General features: G+C 39.5%; 1 protein-coding gene across 1 annotated transcript in view; it reads right to left on the bottom strand.

Annotated features, from left to right (window-relative positions):
• The window catches only part of LOC118853549 (cytosolic beta-glucosidase-like), a 122,580-nt gene that overhangs the window by 82,044 nt on the left and 26,760 nt on the right, over nucleotides 1–13,776 (bottom strand). The window contains exons 3-4 of the mRNA XM_036763681.1: nucleotides 8,813–9,618; nucleotides 7,430–7,553 (exon numbers count right to left, since the gene is read on the bottom strand). Coding sequence (XP_036619576.1) covers nucleotides 7,430–7,553; nucleotides 8,813–9,618 — 930 coding nt within the window. The remainder of the gene's footprint in view (nucleotides 1–7,429; nucleotides 7,554–8,812; nucleotides 9,619–13,776) is intronic.

A 13,776-nucleotide genomic window follows, 5' to 3' on the forward strand; every position in this document is an offset into this window, starting at 1 on the left:
CACTCAGGTAGTGTGTAGTAAGTAGAAGAAATAGCTGGCATTTGAAGCCAGGTCCTCTGACTCTCAATCAGGTACTTAAGTTTCAGAATCTTTTTCACTCACTATCTTTGTGACCTTGGGCAAGTCATTTAACCCTTTTGAGCCTCAGTTTCTAAACAGAGGATTTTTGTGAGAACTAAGACACTATTTCCCCCCGGTTTTCTCCTACCTTTCTGACCTCTCCTCAGTCTCTTTAAAGAGATCAACCTCCATGTCTTGTGCATAGGTGCACTCTCGGGCTCTGTGCTGGGAGCCCTTCACCCAACAGAAAAGTAGAGAGAAGGCAACCAAGAAGGAAGGACAAAGATTCATCCATCGGCTATGTCACATTCACAAGTGAACTCGGTGGGGCCAATGCCATAGAGAAACAGCACTAAGATTAAGGCTGCTTTCCCTAGAGATTCTGGTGATAGAGGAAAGAGTGGGCTCACAGGTATTGGAGGGAATGATTTATACTTTTATTCCTGCCATATCATCTCAGTAAATATTACTTTGTAAAAGCCAATTGATGGAAACTGGTTAAATGAAACTGGATCACTAATTACTAGAAATGTATGGAAAGCAGTTATGGGTACAGTAGACAGAGAGCTGGGCCTGGAGTCAAGAAGACAAATGTCAAGACCACTGGCAATGGCCCAAGATGCAGTGGGTGACTTTGGCCTTTCTAAATTAAGGGCAGGTAGGTGGCTGTGGATAGAATAGTGGGCCTGCAATCAGGAAGACCTAGACAGGCCTCTCACATATAGTGTGTGATCAAATCTAGCCTCGGACACTTGCTAACTGTGTGACCCTGGGCAAGTCACTTAACACAATTTCTTTCAGTTTCTTCATCTGTAAAATGATCTGGAGAAGAAAATGGCAAACCACTACAGTATCTTTTCCACAAAAACCCCCAATAAGGTCAAAAACAGTCAGACATAACTGAAACAACTGAACAAAAACAAGAAAATATAAGGGAGAACACACTGGAATGGGGGCTTGCACAGATGGCATTAAAAAAAACTATACTGCCTTTTAGAAATACTCCTAGAATCCAGAAAAAGAACTATGGAGTCTGAATGCAGATTGAGGCAAACTATTTGCTCTCCTTTTATTTTCTTTTTTTTTCTTGTGTGGTTTTTTTTTTGTTTTGTTTTGTTTCTTCTTTCTCATGATTCATTTCATTGGTCATAATTCTTCTTTACAACTTGATTATTGTGAGAATAAGTTTAATGTGAAGATTTATGTAGAAGATATATCAGATTCCATGCCATCTTGGGGAGGAATGGGGGAGGGGGAAGAAAATCTTGAACTCAAAATCATGTGGAACTGAGTGTTGTAAGCTAAAAATAAAAAATGTTAACTAAAAAAAAAGAAATACCCCTAGAACCCTGACATGGAACAGTAGCTAAACTCTTCTCTGGGAACTCTACATCATTGTAAGTAGGAGCTGGAATAAGGATTCTCAGAATTTGCAAGAGCTGCATAATCATAACATTGATGGCTCAAGAAAGTAGCCATGATCCCATACCTAGGTACTTAGCTCTTAAAGCTAATTTTTTTAAATGTAGCTTTCTTAATACAGACAGTGGTGATGACTACAGGACCTATTAAAATTCCAAAATATGACTTGGCTAAATTGTTTCCTAAAACAGTCTTAAATATGATCTCTACCTATGTGTAGACACTGTCATATATGATATAACTAGCAGGGATCTGTCCAGAGGTACCACAGCATAGCGCTTAGAGATCAGGCTTTGATGTCAGAAGACCTAGACAGGCCTCTCACATATAGTGTGTGATCTTAATCAAGTCAAGGCCCCCTGGAAATGCTTCAAGACTCCTAAGTTACACATGAGCATCTTTAGAGGATTTCTACACTGGAAGTTCTCGACAATGATAAAGACCGCAAAGGTCTCGATCACCTCTGACTCCAAATGGATCATAATCTCACCTTAATATCTTCCTTCCTGGATCTCCTCTGGCCCACCTCTCCACTCATCTTGATCCACTCAGCAACAGTTAAATTTGCACTTAATATCTTAGTTCTCTCTGTCACCAACTTTGCTACTCATGAAACTGAGATGTAATCATAGGATTATATATCTAGAGATGGAAGGGACTTCAGAAACCACCTATTCCAACCCCCTCATTTTATAGAAAAAGAAACAAATACTGAAAAGAGTCTAAATGGTTTGCTGAAGGACACATAGGTGGCAAGCATCAGAGACAGAATTTGAACCCAGGTCCTTCAACTCCAAAATGAATGGCCTTTTCCACCATTCCACACTGCCTCCTAGAGAAAGGGCCTGTGATGTGCAAGCGCATCATCCAGCCCCATGAAAGCTCAGACCATGAGCAGATTTACTCCTTAATGGTTCTCAGGGAATGTCTGTGTTTGGGGAGGGGGAGGGGTGATGGAGTCAAAGAGACAGACATAAAATGACAAATATATACACAAGACAGGTCCATTTTCAAAATCTCTTTTAAAAAAATACATGGTTGGGATCATGGAGGGCATCAATAAGTGACATTTTGCTTTCTATTCTGGATTTGCAACCAGTTTTTAATTGCTGCAGTTTTTTGAATGTTTAATGTGTCAACCTCTGAGACCTTTCTTTTTATTGGAGGTCTGTTTTTGATGTGGTTGTTTTGATTTGTTTTTAATGCTCATTTAGAGGTTGCAGTTGCTTAATACAATTTGCCCAGTTAAAAGCATTAGGTTGTCTGTGACCGTAAATCAGAATAGGTAGGTAACTGCCAGAAAATGCAGTTCGGGGAGATGGACGTATTTCTCCTTTCCCTTCTTGCATGGGGAATGGAGGGGAGCAGGATGGAAGCAGGAGGAGTCCTGCCAAAAGGAGTATAATTTTTTTTTCTCAGCATCTTGTCATGGTAGAGAATCCAGCCTCTAAGATTTACAACCTTCTTGTTAAAAGGTATCAGCTTCAACACTCTCAGTGAAGTCTTCAATAACTGCAATGACATCTTGCTGTGGGGTTTTGTCATTAAGAGTCCAAAGCTGGTCATTAACAAACCTTCCCTGCAATCATAGACTGCTGTGCTAGCTCAGGCATGGCACTGGACTGGGAAGCTGGGTTGGCACACAAAGTTGCTAAAATCATGCTTTTCTCTAGTGTGGAAGATATTCTTGAGGGAAGGAAAACAGTCTTTGCAGCTATTTATTTTACATTTCTTATGGAGGTGATTCACCCGCTGGCATTTCTTGGGATGGACACATGATGATGATGATGATGATGATGATGATGATGATGATGATGGGGTAATGATAGGTCCTAGATTTGTGATTTTCGTTGGTATCGGAGTTCCCGGGTAGGGAAACTCCATTTATCAATACAGGTCAGTACTTTCCATGCAACTCTACCTTAGAGAGTTGCCTAGAGTTTAAATGACATGCCTAGGGTCACACAGCTAGTATATGAAAGAGGAAAGACTTAAACCCAGGTTTTCCTGGCTTCAAGGACAGCTCTCTGTACAGCTTTTACAGGGTGTTCCTGAAGTCTGGACACATAGGCAAAAATGCATACTTTCAAGAAATGAAATGAATGAAATTTTTAACCACATTTTATTTAATTGCAATATTAACAAATAACATCTTCAATATGACTTCCATCATTTGTGACGCAAAGGTTGATGCGCTTTGCAAGATTCACATGAACTTGATGCAATTACTCCACGTTGCTGTCAATTTTCCTATGTGTCCAGACTTTAGGAACACCCTGTAGATAACACCAGGCTGCCTCAGTAATAATGACAGTAATGATGACTGGCCATAGTACAGTGTTCTGAGGTTTGCAAAGTACCTTGCATACATCACCGCCTTTGCCCCTCACAACCATGAGTATTGCAAATATCACTCTTCCCAATTTACCTAAGAAAAGAAGGCTCAGATAGGTTAAGCGATTTGCCCAGAGTCATATGGCTAATAAGAGTTCAAGGCAAGATTTGAGTGCCTTTCTTAGGGACTTCAAGTCTGGCATCCTACCTACTGTACTAGGTGGCCACTACACACTTACAGTTCAATTCAATGCACATGTACTGCACACCTACTATGTGTAAGACATTATACTAGGTGCACAGATAAATAAGACAACAGCCCTGCCAGGTCAGCCCTATTATTATCCTCATTATTCAACCCCAAAAAGATGATCTACTGTAATGATTATATTATAACAAAGGGCATCCATTCATCAAGAATTCAAAATATCTATGTCTAACTCTGCTTTGTGTCTAAGGATTCTTCAACTAGAGTTAGGGGTCCTTCTAAGGGTAAGCACTTCTTACTTATCAGATACCCCCCATGCCAATTCATGTCCAAATAACTATTGAAACTGATGACTCCACTTAGCCTAACCATACTGTCTTCCTCTAGTTATTTTCATACCTAAGTATTTCCACCAAGTCCTAACTTTAAATCCTTTTTATGCTATAATAGCATGCCATATTATCCTATTGTAATTAGGAATCCCCTCCATTCTCAATATATTTATCCAAATGCCTGAGTCAATTTCCACAAATACTGAGTTAAATTATTAGAAGGGGCAGAGGAGACAAGCATAGGGAAGGGAAATTCCAAATTATTTCTCTGGTGTGCCTCTCTCCCCTCTCTCCACACCATCCCACATAATCCCTTTGATACTGCAAGGAGGCAGTTTGTCCTAATAGCTAGGACATCTACACTCATTCTCTAAATACAAGTGAGTGCAGATATGTCTCTCTGGAAGAGCCACCCCAATCTATTCAATCTCCCCTTGGGCCTAGATCATCTTCCAAGAACTCTCAACCCCCAGGAAAAAAGAGCTACTTTCTAGTGACAAAAACTAAAAAAAAAAATCCTGGCCCAGTCTCAACAACCCCATTCACTTTATAATGGTACACATAAAGCCCGCAAGAGAATCAAGGCTCAGTGGAGAGTTCAGAAAGAAGTTGAGTATTATGATTTTTTTAAGGAACTTAAAGATTTAGCAATGCCAGCTACTGTCAAAAACAGGCCAAATATTCACATGACAAAGCTATCCCAGGCACCCACTTGCCAGATTATTGCTCCTACTGCCAACATTTTGACTTTTTATCCAGCCTGGCAACCCTTTCAACAATAATAATGGAGTAGGGCAATTCTTCTCCTTTCTCTACAGAACTCTGACTGTAAAAAGCCATAGGGCCAACATTATGACATCAATGGTGAGCTTCCTCATGAAGCCATAAATTTATTGAGGTCCGTGCTGTATCAAAGATGTTTTTCCCCTACACGAAGACAAAAGCAAAATGCCGAGATGCACACGTACTTGGGAGAGCATCATGCCAACTCTAACTCAGGGAAAACAATTCAGAAAAATGACAAGGTTGCATTTGTAAAGAAGGTGCAGATGCCAAAGATAATAACTTGAAGGTGATCTATCTATCCTCAAACTTGTGAATTTTTTATGTCTAGACGCTCATAGACTATTCAAATATACTTATGTAACACAGAGAACATAACCTGATCTCAAACTGATCTCTTTTCATTTTTTTTAAAAAGAAAATGCATTTTTTTATTCCCTTTCTGCCCCTTTCCCCCAAAAGAAATGGAGACATCAGCTTACTTTTTTACTGCTCTGTTAAGTGCAATAGAATTTTCTCTAATGAGAGAGACAAGACCTCCAGGAGAACGTCATTGATTCAACTCTAGTGTCATTATGAGCCCATTTTTATATGTGATGATGGGGAGAACGATTTGTTCACGGAAATCACAGAACCATCATCCATCTGACTCCCTGGGTTTTGGCTAGACTCTCACCTACAGTGCTCCTGCTAATGTCTTATTTGCCTGGTTATTATTTTTAATCGTTCACCTGGTGCTTTTTACTTATGGAATTCGTGCCAATCATTATCATCAGCTATGCCTTAAGGGAGCTTTGTGAAGGAAGCAAGTCTGTGCAGCCCTGTTTTACAGATGAGAAACTCAACACCAGGATATGTGCAACTCAGCCAAGGTCACAAAGCAAGGTGGTCCCTCACATCCAGGCCATTGCTCAATTGCATCAGAGATTAGGCCAAGACTAGGGGAAACCAGGAATAAAGACCCCATACACTATAAGATGAAACTCCTCCACCAGCATTCTCTGATATCTCAGTATGAATGACCCTTGCTATAGGAATTCCCTCCAACAGCATAGGAAATGGCCAGTTTGTTACTTAAAAGATAAATCCTAGTAAGTTGTCTGGGATACAGAGTGACTTGTCTAGGGTCATACGTAAGTATCAGAGGTAGAATTTGAACCCAATTCTTCCCGAGTCTAAGTTTAGGACTCTATCTATTTTAATCCATGTCCTTTTTAAGAAATTAATGGGTTTTTTTTAATAGTACCTATTTCCTGTCTCCTGCACCTCTACAGACTTTCCTAGGCCCCACATCACCTACAACATCACTCACTTTTAATACTAACCTTCAGAGTTACTATTTCATACTAAAATATGACCAGTTCATGCTTTAGCAAACCCCTTTATTTGCACTGAAAACTTGAAAGGCTTTATATTACTGATGAAACAACTTTATATAGTAATAAAATATTTGTTCCTGATTAACACCAAAAGTGGCCCAAGACTATAGGCAAGGAGATCCAATTTGCCCTGCTTTATCAGTGGTAGCTAGTTAAGAAGTATTTATTAAGCACCTACTATGTACCAGGCACTGTGCTAAGTGCTAGACAATAAATGTTGCTGGCAAGTCATTTCCTGCCCTCTACAAACGAGAACTGGTGATAATCTATGATACTACAGAGCTCTCACAAAAACCCACAGGATAACTAGGAACAGATAAACTATTGGGAGCAGTGGAAAAAGTCCAACATAAGAACACTTTTACCTCTGATTACCAATGAAGAAAATTCAGGGGAATTTAATCATCAGAAGGTATTAATATTTTACAACACAGTGGCAAGAACTGTTTTTTCTTGAGTTTAGCTGATCATTCCTTTAAAATAAAAAATATTCCATTCTCATTCTGAAGCTTACTGCTCTAATATTTAATTAAAAGGACCTTTTCATTGTCTATCTGTCAGACTATGTCTTGGCATGTGGGTTATTAAAATATGCAAACAAATATGTGAGTGGGTAAATGATAATCTTTGGGGATTAAAGTAGCATGCTCTTCTCCCCTTTGGGATCAGTTTCACAAAGTAAGTTCGACAGGTGTGTTCATTTTCTATTTGATTCTATTCTAGAAGATTGAAGAGAGACTGAAATGACTCACCTTCCTTCTTCCCAAATACTTCTTCCTAATCACATTGCTTTATACTGATTTACATGAATTTCAGCTTCAAAAATCATTGGTCTTTGCTGAATGCAAATAGGCACATAGGAAAATTATATTAAGTTTGCACAATTGATCTTTCATCATTTCAAATGGTACCTTTGTACAGTTCCTGTATCGTCTCTCTGAAATACTCCCAGCGTTGAGTGTCATCAAGTGGAGCAGGGTCACCCTGGGGAAACCCATTCTCAGTGATGTAAATTACAGGGTTATTATAGGTATCCTAGAACAAGAGAGCAGAAGTTTTATTCTGAACAGATGTAAAAAAAGCTCATAAAATCAGGTGCATTACCCTCTATCTTCTCTTATCTACAACCCCCAAACTAGTTTTCATCAAATCGCACTGACCCTATTAACTTAATTTTCCACGAGCTGACCTTTTATGACTAACAATGGAAAAGCAAAATTGTGCAAATATCCATGAAGACAGTGAAATGACTCTTACTTTAATGAGAAGACTGAAATATCTTCCCTGCATCAGCATCTGCTTATTGTAACTACTCCTTAACCCCTTGGTGCTGCCAGCAGCTTCATCCCCTGTAACCCCACAGGAGGGGTCCTGATGACTGACAAGTTGAAATGTTCATTTCAGCTCTGTTATGTGCCATCTGGTATAAATGAAAGTGTCTGATTCTTGTAATACTTATAAGCACTTTTAGAGCTCAGAGTCATAGCATCTTTAAAGTCATTTCCAACAACTCTTTGGATTGTGGAAATTTATATTTGGCCGATAAATTTTGCATTGGTTGACTCCACGCTTATCTATCAATCTAGAAGCATTTCCTATTCACCTGCTATGTGTGAGGCACTGAGGATGCCAAAAGTGAACTACTTCCTGTCCTCAAGGAGCTTATATAATCTACCACCTTCAACATTTTCTTATAATTGTCTTAGAAATGGGTTGTAAAAATTTGTGTACCTGCTTGAAGCAAATACATTCATTTATCTCCCCTACCCTTCAACCACTAAATAGGCATCCACACCACCTTCCCCTCCATGCCCCCCCCCAGAAAAAAGACCATGTACAAGAACCTTCTTGCAAGCCCATAACTGGGTTTTCTGTGTTTATGTTATATCAAGCTACACTTAACAATAAAAACAACTTTACTACCAGATGAGAAGTTGAACCAATAGAATTTACACTCCTCGAGGGAAAGGATCTGTTTTTGCTTTGGCCCACAGTAGGTGCTTGATGACTTCTTGTTGGATTGAATTGGAAAAGAGTGGATTAGCTATCACTCTCTTTCTCACTACCTTATAGTTATTCCTGACTGACTCTCACATGAGATCTAAACTTCTGCTCTTTGGTTTCAAGATCCCAGTCCCAACTGACCTCCTTTTACATGGCTTCTAGCTTTCTTTGTCCAACTAGAGTCAGAAAATTTATTTGTTCTCTATCTGATTTTCTCTCACACCACCACTAATATCACACAAGTGTGTATGTACATATATGCAAATGAATACAAATATGTGTATATTTACCTTAATGTATTTCAAGAGTTTCCGAATACCCCATGGTACCACGTAGACCCAAGAACCTGGTTGTGAAACCTGCCAGGATGGATCGGGAAGTATCTCAGTATTTATATCCTGGAGAAGACTTGGTTCTCCCTCTGAATTCTCTTGGTGCTTTGCTAAGCAAGTTGTGTAATATTGTACAGCAAAAAAATCAGCAGAGCCTTTGATCATCCTCTTTTCTTCTTCTGTGAACTCAGGGAGTCTTGACGATGGATAACCTTGCTTTTTACTCATGGCAGCAACCTGAGACTTCAGGGCAGCAGGATAATCACCATCGATAAATATAGGTTTTGCAAATAAATCAAGGGCCAAGGCCATGACCCTTTTTGCAGCTTCCTGGTCAGCTACGGATGTTGGATTGGCTGGTTCTACCCAAGGGGAGAACAATGACAAGGACACCTGACCATTCTGCTTTTTCCTGAACAAAGAATCATAACTGTGCCAGGCTTTGGCATGAGCTTTGATCATATTATGAGCTGTCTGATAAGCCCCGGTTCCAGGGTTAGGAAAACCTGGAGCAAGCATACCTTTTTCATAAGCTAACGCAGCAAGGGTATTGGGCTCATTTATAGTGATCCACAGTTTGACCCGATCCCCAAAAGTGCCAAAACAAAACTGGGCATATGCATCAAAAACTTCAACAATTGCCCCAGTTTTCCAGCCCCCTTGATCTTCTAAATGCTGGGGCAAATCAAAGTGATACAGAGTTACCACTGGTATAACACCATTTGCTAGCAGGTCATCTATCATCTTGTTGTAATAATCAATTCCTAAAAGAAAAAAGATGGAGAAAAAAATAGTGGTTGGTTTTGAAAGACTAAAAATGAATAGGAAAAAAAATCATTTAAAACATGTCTGAGTTAATTTCTAAGACAATTGCAATTCAAAACAAGGCATTCTCTGTGGGATAGAATAAAGGCAGCTCTATACCAGATACAGACATTGTTATCCTGAACATTTTTATAGCTTCCTAACATTTGTGGAAACCTATCCGTATGCTACAACCTGAATACTTCTTAGTGTAAACTTAGGGTGGGGGCATAATGAACCAAAGAGAAAGTGATATTTTAGGAGTTTTGTTGTTATTGAGTCATTTTCAGTCATGCCCAACTCTTCATGACCCCATTTGGGGTTTTCTTGGCAAAGAAAATTGTCCTTCTTGAGCTCATTGTTTCAGATGAGGAAACTGAGGCAAATAGCATTAAGTGACTTGTTCAGGGTCACAAACCTAGTGTCTTAGGTTGGACTTGAACTAAGGTTCTTCTGACTCCAGGGCTAGCACTCTACCACTGTACCACTTAACTCCTCCTTGTCGTGGGGGTAGCCATAAGGATAGAACCTGTTTCACATTAGTCCAAAGTCTGAGGCACTGGACAGAGTTACATTTATCTGAACAGATGGTATCTTTTATCTTCCACCCACCAACAGAATATCAACTTTTTGAGGGCAGGGAGTTTCATTTTCTGTCTACTGTCTAGCATAGTGCCTCGTACACAATAGGTACCTGACAAATATTTGTTGAATTAAATCGAACTAGTCTAAACAAGATTTTTTACCTATTCACTCCTTGTGATGACCTGAAGACACAAAAGATGGAGAGACAGCATGGTGTAGGCAAAAAAAAAAATGCATTGGATTTGGAAGTGGAAGATGGGAAGTTGTTTCCACTCACTTACTTTATCATCTGTTTAAATTTATCTCTATTTTGCAAATCACTTAATGTATCTGGATCTGAATCTCCCTCTCTATCAAATGGAGATAAATGAGAAGGCCCCCCAAGACCCATTCCAGCTCTAAATCCTGGGTATAAAAAAGGGGTGAAAGCGCTCCCTGTACCTGGAACACCCTCCTAACCATTCTTCACCTGCTATTTCCCTGCCCATCTTTTACTGACCAGCTTGAATGATATCTCCTCTAAAGTCCCCTGGTCAGTAATGATCTTCCCCTCAGAGTTTACACAGGACTTTGCTTGCTCCTCTCTGATATACTTATTATATCTTAATTTATATCATAGTTATCTGCATGTATCTCATATCCATCTACTAGGCTTTAAGCTACAAGAGGGCAGGAACATTCATTTGTACTTTGATTACCTTTCCCTCCCCCTACCACAACCAAATCTCCACTGAAAACAAGATCGAATATGCATAACAATACATATATTGTTAACCGGCCTGTTGACTGTAAATTCTAGCATGGTCCTTATCCCTTGATGAATTGCAGGTAAATAAAATATTCAATGGAAGTCAAATTCTCACTTCTAAGTTGTTCCAAGCAACAACGTATCTGGTAGTCAATAATTTACTTCACAGTGTTGAGCATTTTACTTCTGGAGAGTAAAGCTTACTCATCCTGGCTCAGAAGAGGAATTGTGGTATGGGCCTATGACAGGAGGGAGTTGGGACTTATGAATTATTCTGCAACTTTTTAAATTCAGTACTGTAGAAATTCTTTCATATGACTGTGGGCTGAGAAAGAAGCATTCTGAATTTCTTTTCAAGGCTGCTATAGGTAATATTGATAAATATGTAGATGACTCTTGGGCCTCCTATTTCTGTGATACAGAATTGCCAAAGGGCTCTATACTTATATCTTGGGGCTAGTACAATTTTGTTACAAACACATTTTTGAATAAATGCATTTTGTAAAACAAACATCTTTTTGTTCACATGTCTAGAATGAAAAAAAAAAACCATCAGTGGAGGATATGGTCCTGGACCCCATTTCAGACAATTCGATATTCAATCATTCAGGACAGAGAATGATTCATTATTCTTTTCTTAAAGATTTCCCAGGGTGGAGATTCTGTAATCTCTTTCTGTAGCCCAATGGTCAATAAAATCTCTCTGGCTTTAATTCAAGCCCATATCTTCTTTATCCTCTTTGAGCATGAAGAATAACCACACTGCAATTTTCTCAGGGGTATTGGGAAGGAGTAGGGGAGAAGGGTCAAGGAATAGTAGGTATAGGTGTCACCTTGGAGATCATGGAGACAAGAAGACCTAGTTTCAAGACCTCATTTGACATGTGCTAGCCGTGACTATGGACAAATCAATGGATCTCTCAGAGGTCCAGGCAATTCTCTAAAATAAAAGTTATAAAAGAATTACTGATCTGTGTCTGTGGAGGGAATATCAACACTGAGACTTCCTTACGCTAAGAAAAAATCATAGATCTGGACCCCACCCCCACCCCTACCTTCCCCAAAGCCTTATAAGAATCCTCATTGTACATTGACAGTCATTAACCATCCTTAGGCTTTTAGATGCAGCTGTTGGTGCAATGGATAGAGCACTAGGCTTGAAATCAGAAAAGACGTGAGTTTCAATTCCAGCCTGAGATAGTAGCCATGTGACCCTGGACAAGTCACTAACCTGTATTTACTTCAGTTACTTTAACTATAAAATGAAATTGTAAAAAGCATTTAGCATAGTTCCTGGCACATAGAAGGTGTTATATAAGCTTATTCCCTTTCATTTTATTCTCTAGCCTTTGTTCAAAGGACCCATATCCTATTACTTTAATCATCTTTGTCACTAAAAGCCTGCGTAACAAATGCTGCTTGGCTACCTCTCACTGCTGCTTGTATCAGGGATTCCTGCATTGAGTGGGAGACTAGACTAGATAATCTCTAAGGCAGTTTCACCTCAAAGGTTCTATGAGTCTAAGATTTTGATTCTATGAGTTCCTTTTTTTATTGTTATTTTAATATGTGATTCCATTTTTCTAGGGAATTCCTGGAAACCTTCATTGATTTGTCTTAAAAATACATTTTAATACAGTCCGTATTAAATGCACCATAAATGTCAGGATACACATCAACATATGAGGCCAGTAAGAAAAAAAAAAACATCCAGCCTCTTCTTCTTAAGCCCTGAAAACCTGACATTTGCAAGAGAAAAGCATGCAGAACAATTCCATTTCATGAAATCTCCTTCAAGTCCGGAAAGACGGGATTTTACAGGTCTCCAAAGCAGTGGTCAATCATCTGCGGGGGACCCTTGGAAAGGCTAGTGCTTCTTGGCTTTCTGATTGTTCCCAAGTTCTTTGAGAAAATGTTTATAAAAGAGAGGATGGCCTTTTCTGAGCATTACCATTCCAATTCCTTCAACAGATCACTGCCCAAGAGAAGTGAGCTCCTGCTTATTGAAAACTAGCTGGTCTGAACCTAAGCCAAATTGGTCCTACTCAGTACAAAGTGTTTAACACTAATCAGGCAGCTTTTTAAAAATTGGGGTCAAACCCCCAAAAGCTAAGTCCTTAAGGCATACTGTTATCATTTAGAATGTTCCAGCTAAAATATGATCTCTCTCTCTCCCCTGTATTTTTTTTTTGTTGGAGTGAGGAAGGCAGGGCAGTTGGGGTTAAGTGACTTGCCCAAGGTCACACAGCTAGTGTGTCAAGTGCCTGAGGCTGGAGTTGAACTCAGATCCTCCTGACTCCAGAGCCATGTTCTACTCACTGTGTCACATAGCTGCCCCTCTCCTCTGTATTTCTTAGGGTTATCTGCCCAGTTTTCTCTACAAGCCACTTCTTGACTTGTATCATAGTCACTGGTGTGCATGTATTTCCTTCCTACTAAACAGTAAGCTTCTTGAGGACAAGTACAGTTTTATTTCAGTTTTGTATCCCCAGCACCTTCCACATGGTAGGTGGTAATTGAAAACATGAATTTGTTGTTGAATTGTCACCAGTAAAAATATTGCCTGGCTTCAATTGTTCCAATTACACCAGCAGCGATCCACATTTCACCAATTTCACCCATTCATTCATTCAACAACAATTTAATATGCACTAACTGCATGTGGATAGAGTGCTGGGCCTGGAGTCAGGAAGACTTAACTTTCTGAGTTCAAATCCAGCCTCAGACACTTGCTAGCTGTGTGACCCTGGGCAAGTCACTTAACCCCATTTACCTCAGTTTCCTC

The sequence above is a fragment of the Trichosurus vulpecula genome, chromosome 6 (assembly GCF_011100635.1).
Source record: "Trichosurus vulpecula isolate mTriVul1 chromosome 6, mTriVul1.pri, whole genome shotgun sequence".
Classification (NCBI taxonomy): Eukaryota; Metazoa; Chordata; class Mammalia; order Diprotodontia; family Phalangeridae; genus Trichosurus; species Trichosurus vulpecula.